The sequence below is a fragment of the Seriola dumerili genome, unplaced genomic scaffold (genome assembly GCF_002260705.1).
Source record: "Seriola dumerili isolate Sdu_G_001 unplaced genomic scaffold, Sdu_1.0 BDQW01000219.1, whole genome shotgun sequence".
Classification (NCBI taxonomy): Eukaryota; Metazoa; Chordata; class Actinopteri; order Carangiformes; family Carangidae; genus Seriola; species Seriola dumerili.
The window spans coordinates 3,121,114-3,127,549 of record NW_019174474.1 but is presented as its reverse complement, the minus strand read 5'-3'; the positions used below and the strand labels follow the sequence as shown (position 1 = coordinate 3,127,549).

General features: G+C 38.9%; 1 protein-coding gene across 1 annotated transcript; it reads left to right on the top strand.

The window, feature by feature from the left end:
- The first annotated feature begins 3,741 nt into the window (after positions 1-3,741).
- On the top strand, positions 3,742-4,851 carry LOC111228636 (troponin I, slow skeletal muscle-like). Its single transcript, XM_022754629.1, has 5 exons — positions 3,742-3,831; positions 4,011-4,142; positions 4,295-4,384; positions 4,462-4,644; positions 4,750-4,851. The coding sequence occupies exons 1-5, from the start codon at positions 3,742-3,744 to the stop codon at positions 4,849-4,851; spliced, it is 597 nt and encodes a 198-aa protein (XP_022610350.1).
- Positions 4,852-6,436: the final 1,585 nt, after the last annotated feature.

The following is a 6,436-nucleotide window of genomic DNA, read 5'->3' as shown; positions in this document are numbered from 1 at the left end:
AAACAGAATATCTTTTTGGTTCATGTAGGCCCAGAAAAAAATGAACTCTGACAGAAATGAAACATTTCAGAGGAAGGTGACACCATCAAGGTCAACTCTTTCCAACCCTTAAAGGATGATGTGCCATACTAAACAAATTTTAATCATAGCACAAAGCAAACACACACAGCTAGAGATAGAGAGAGAGCGAGAGAGAGAGAGAGAGAGAGAGAGAGGGAGAGAGAGAGACACACACACAATGACCCAAAAGTGATTTAGTCCCATGCAGAAATATTGTGTTTTCAAGTCAAATACATGAGAGAGAAGAGAGAGGGGTACAAAACTTGTTCATCTCCATGTGACGACAGAGCAGCTGAAATGCACAACATGCTTTCCTAGTAATCCCACATAAACCTGTAGACATCCTGTTAGAAATAAGAGAAATATTAGTTTTGTGTTCAGCACTGTCACCTGACATCAAAGCGATGCCCTTGGTATGAATCTCAGCTGTGGTGTTTGTGTGTGTCCCACAGTCCAAAGACATACAGTACAAGTAAGGTGAAGTGCAGCATAGCCTGCTGTCACCTGGTGCATGCTAGGACTCTGACTTTGACTCTGACTTTGACCCTGAAAAACAACATACTACTATGAAGAGTGGGTGAATAGTGCAGACTGAACTCTTGATGATGTTGCTCAAGGCTGTGCAGAGGTCAAATGACACAGAGCTGGTGCATGTGTCCCTGCAGTAATAAATTTAGACAAAACTGAAGCACTGCTCTACACAACAGTCACTTATTGTCACTTGCTCTTTGGCTTATTGTATGTAACATGCAAACACATTTTAATACCTTTATTTATGTTCACGTTTTATTTGTGGATGATAAAAACTACAGTTCTTAGTTCCAGTGTTCCAAAAATGTACCATGGACCAATACCAATCATGATGTACTGCTATACTGAAAAAAAAAACATAAGCCGAGGAGCTGCTAAAACCAGTCTGCAACAACTATGGTAATCGCAGCTGTACTTTGAGTTTTGCACTAATTAGCAAAATATTAGTATGCTAACATGCTAAGCTAAATAAACATGTAGACATTATGCCTGCTCACCATGGATGTATTAAAAGAAAATACAGCCTCAATGAGCAGCTAGCACGTCTGTTGACACTTTGTCAAGTTCAAGTGGAATGTGCATGTCTTAAGTACAATTTAGTTTTAAATGGATCCTACATCTGAAATCCGGATTTGTAAAGGACCCCAGTTTTGATTCAGATAGTTTTAGACCTTCATTACTGTATTTAGCTTAGCCCTATATTGCATTCACATGAAAATTGTGTTTGATCAGCATGATTAAACTGCAAAACCAAACCAAATCTGTTTCCAGGTAGTACTGCAAAATCTGAGTATATGTTAGGTTCTGTTGTGTGCACTGTACTTGGTATGACCTTTTTTGCACCCTGGGCCCCCAACCATGTGTTTAATAGTGGGTGCACCGCATTGTGTGGATGGCAGACATAGCACCAAAAACATTATTGACAACAGCAACATGACATCTGTTGTGGAGCAACACAAACATACAGAATATATGTCTGCCTTGGTCTTTCCCTGCAGAAATACAAACAAAAGTGTCTATATATTGAAAGACTAGGGTTATAGGCACTCATGCTTTATACCCTGAAGTATACAAGCACAACTACAAATTAACAATTGTCACACGCAGGTACTGTGCAATGTTAGAAATACAGTGCCCAGACTTTGAATAACTTAATTTAAGTTTCAGACTGGATCCGCTTGGCTTGGTGATAGGACTTCATATTTTCTAACAGAGGTGATAATCGTATCAGTCAGTAAAGAGTTGTTGAGTTAACAACCGGAGCTTTCCGTTAATCCCGGTGACCGACCAATCATTTCTTACTGATAGGTGGGCGGTGTCACAATGCATGTTGCTGGAGTAGCTGGAAAAAGGAGAAGATATCACACTATGTCCTTTTTTCCAGGCTCCACAGATGTCATCCTGAATTCACTGTTAATGAGAATCTTTTCTTGTCACAAAAAATCTTTTACAATGTATTTGAATCAAATTGTCTTTAACCTGAGAAGATATTGTCAAAAAACAGTGGGCTATTTTTTTTATTTTTGAAAAACTAAACCAGATTAGTCATTATGAAAAGAGAATATGTCTTTGCTGTGACAATTGCTGGGTTAGTGAAGTGGCAAAACTAATGAGTGAAAGCTGGAAGTACAGCTACAAACTGAGTGTGGGTTCACACACACACACACACACACACACACACACACACACACACACACACACACACACACACACACAGGATGTCATTTATTGTCAATACAAACCTGCAACACAAGGAGGAACTGTTGCTGCTGCCAGGATGGGATCCTGAACAACAGAATAATTAGTCGAGTGATTCATCTTCTCAGTAGAGGATCTTCTTTGCACAGGTATAAAAACCAACTGCAGTTAAATACCATACTGATTTCTTACCCTTGTATGGTCTGATAGTGGATGTCATTTTCTTTTAATCACTGGACAATTTTTTTTTTAATCTAGCAACATCCTAATTGTTTCTTTCTCAAGTTCAACAATGTCTGATTAGTAAGTTCTGTCTTCACACAATTTAAGAGTTGATTTTTCCAGTGTGTTTATTGGCCTATCATCTAATAACTGTTTCAATTCGCTTGTGTATCTCCGTTTTTTCTGGTCCAACAAACTCCACATGGCCATCACAGCAATGTAAGTTACAGCATACATGTCTTCCCATCCTATCTAACCTGAGTAATGAGGAAAAGCAATCAGAATTTGATGCTTAGTATAGCTTTAATTCCTTGTCTTTATACCTTTTCTTCAGTACACACCAGCACCCATGGCCCCCAAGGCGGAGACAAAGGTAGTGATACCTCTTTGAACTTTGTTTTTGAGTAACAGCCACATTGTGCTAACCTGTCAAGTAGATAGTTATGTTTTTGCATGTTTGCATGGCTGTGCCTTTCCACTCAGCTTAACAGATTCCCTGGAAGAAAACAGTATCACAACGTAAATGGGTCTTCTCATGATAAGATAAGATGCAAAGTTTAAAAAGACAAGTTACATTTTATATCATCCTTTCATACTATATTAAGTATGTAGTGTCTCATAAAAAATGACTCAAACATTGACTTTATACTTTATACTATTATACTTTAATAAGGATCAGTACATCAATACAGAAAAAAATATTCATACTTTACAGACATAATGCATGAGAAAATAAATTTATAGCCTGTTGAAGTGCGGACAACTTTCTCAAGCTGGCTGAACAGTTTGAACTAATGACTTCAGCTGTAAGGGATGTAGGATGAAACTACATCGCTGCTCAGGAGTATTTTGACACAATACCAATATTAGCATGAATTGTTTGAAAGGTCTGAGAAAAGTAAACCAGGTCTGCAAGTGCAAAAGGTTTTATATCTGTGAAGTAAACCAAGAGTTTGTACTGCTATTTATTTCAGGGTCATACTGACAAAGTAATTTTTTGTAATGTAACTGAGAAGCCACATGCATAGTATTTACTCTATTAATATGGGTCCTTGTGAGCTGCTGCTGTCTTTTTACAGCGAGTACATGCCAGAGAGTAGTGAGCATGATGTAAGAGCATGAGGTTATTACAAGAGCAGCAAACTGTACGGTAATTTGTGCTCAACTATTACAATAGATAGAAGAATATTCTTTTAATCTGACAAAGGGGCTTGTTTAAACTGCAGTACTATGGCTAAAAGGTCAGGTGTTTTATGTTATCTTTTGTGTTATTTACAGCCCAAATGCAAGATTTCAGCCTCCCGCAAGCTATCACTGAAGGTAAACACTTAACATACAAAATATACATGAGTTAGCATATTAACCCATGAAATGTACACAAAACTGACAGTATGAGAGACTACTTTCATGTAACAGCCAACATGGCTGTTTTAACTGCTGATTATGTACCAGAATCTCATATACTGTACTTCTCTCCATGTCACCTTTGACTTGACCAGATCCTCTTGTTGACACGTGCAATGGAAGAGCTGGAGGCAGAGAAAGCTGCAAGAGAAGAAGAGAAGGTTCGCTACCTGGGAGAAAAGCTTCCACCACTGCAGTTCAGTGGTTTAAACATGGATGACCTGCAGGTGAGTCACATACACAAACAGTCAGAGGAGGTAGCTGTGGTAGTTGTAGTAGTAGCAGGACATAACCCCAAAGATCATGATAAAAGGAAACAAAACAAGACCTGAAGTACTGAAACATACTGTGTATATTTGTGTTTGCTGCTGTTTTGTAGAAACTCTGTAAGCAGATTCATGCAAAGATTGATGTGGTGGATGAGGAGCGGTATGACTGTGAGGCCAAAGTCATCAAGAACAACAGAGATGTATGATGTCAAACACACTGAAAAACTTTTTTTTTTATGAACAAAAACTCATCAGCAAAGCTTTTCACCATCTCTAGATCAACGAGTTGAATCTAAAGGTGCAGGACCTCGGAGGAAAGTTCAAGAAACCAGCTCTGAGGAAGGTGAGAGTGTCGGCAGATGAGATGATGAGAGCTCTGTTTGGGTCCAGAAATAAGGGCTCCATGGACCTGAGGGCAAACCTCAAATCTGTAAAGAAAGAGGACATCAAACAAGAGAAGGTATGGCCACACAAATCACCATATACAATAGGTATCTGGCAAAAGTCAATAGTAAATGAAAGTGCAAAAACCTAGTGACCTGAATGTGTGTTCTGAAAACTTCAGGAGATGAACATGGAGGTGGGTGACTGGCGTAAGAATGTGGAGGCCATGTCTGGTATGGAGGGCAGGAAGAAGATGTTTGACGCTGCTGGTGGTGTCCAATAGAAAAACCTCTGTAGTGCGCTAACACTGAGTGATGTTTGGAACCAAATTCGATGAAAGTAAACACACAAAAAAAATAAAAAATGCTAAATTAAAAAAAAAAGAATGAAAACAAAAGAAGAAAATGAAAAAAGTTCCCTGGGAGGCAAGTGTAAGATTACATGTTCATTTGTAAAATAGCCATGTGAATAGGTATTACTATTGCTGTTATGTATAAAAATATAATAAATTTGTAAACATTGCCTCACCTTTTGTGTTGTTCACACATATTGACCACACGATAGAATTGAAGCAAATATGTAACATACGGTAACTAAACATAACCTCTCTGCAACACAAAGGGCAAAACTTGACATTGTCCTTCCACACACTTATGAAAAGGGTATTGTAGCTGTTTTTCATGTACAGTGTCTCCACTAAGGTATCCCATTGACTTACAATGACAAAGCACCAGGGATATTTTTCTGTCCAAGCCAGGATATACTTAGCCCTTCCCCCTTGACTGGAATGAATTCCGCCCCAATAATAAACAATAAACACCGTCACACACCATTGCTGTCCTTGGACTGACATCAGAGTGTGTCAGTAATGGATGGAAGTTGAATGATGGGAGTCAGCAGCCTCCAAGGAATTTATGAGTGCTGGTGAGCATCTGTGCAAATATAGTATGTACCTGTGTCTGAATGCCAGTGTACAGTCGGACTGTTATTCTTACTGTGCAGAGTACTTTCATCAACACTGTAAAATGTTCCTTGTGCACCACAGCTGTACCATCTCTCCTCAGACATGTGTTTCTTGTGTTGTTAGCTAAAAAAACCTCTTATCAGAAACCCCTCCCTATCTGAGATCTGAAGCCATCATCTAGATTCACTACTTTGGAAGAGCTGCATCATTTAGTTGCAAATTTGTGCAGATTTATGTAAATATTTAGTGATGCATTACGTTTGCTCTCCCTGCCATACAAGTTGGACAGACAATTGGGCAGAGAGCATCAATTACTGTAGGGAGGGTAATCGCCTCATGAACTCATTATATGGGTGTCCACTTTTCTGCTATTGGCTGTGTGTGTGACATTCTGACACTGCTAAATGGGTTGTGGTTCTTGTGTATGCTGTGGGTGTGTTAATGGTTCATAGGATCGGGAAGCAACATATGCTAAACCACAGCACAACACCACAACATCTGCATGGACCTTTAGCTAATACCCCAACTGAGGAGAGAACACTTCAGCCTTTGTATCCATAGTTTAGTGCCTGGTTGTCGGCAGTGTCTGCACCATCAGCTGTGAAAAAATAGAGGATTTGCACAGGAGCCTGCTGTGTTTCTGTCTACTTATGAAAAATATTGCAGCGCGTTTCTATATGACTGCTCTCAGGTGACAAACTCATCATAAATGTGGAACTTTCACCAACTACACAACTAGTTTTTCATTTAATCCAAATAGCTTTAAAAAGGCTCCATGCATCCATCCCATACACACAAAAATGATCAATCAATGTAAGTCAGAGCATGCAAAGTACTGAAATATAAGATTTAAACTCAACAATGGTGATATACACACACAAAGCTTGTTCAACAAATTGTGAAA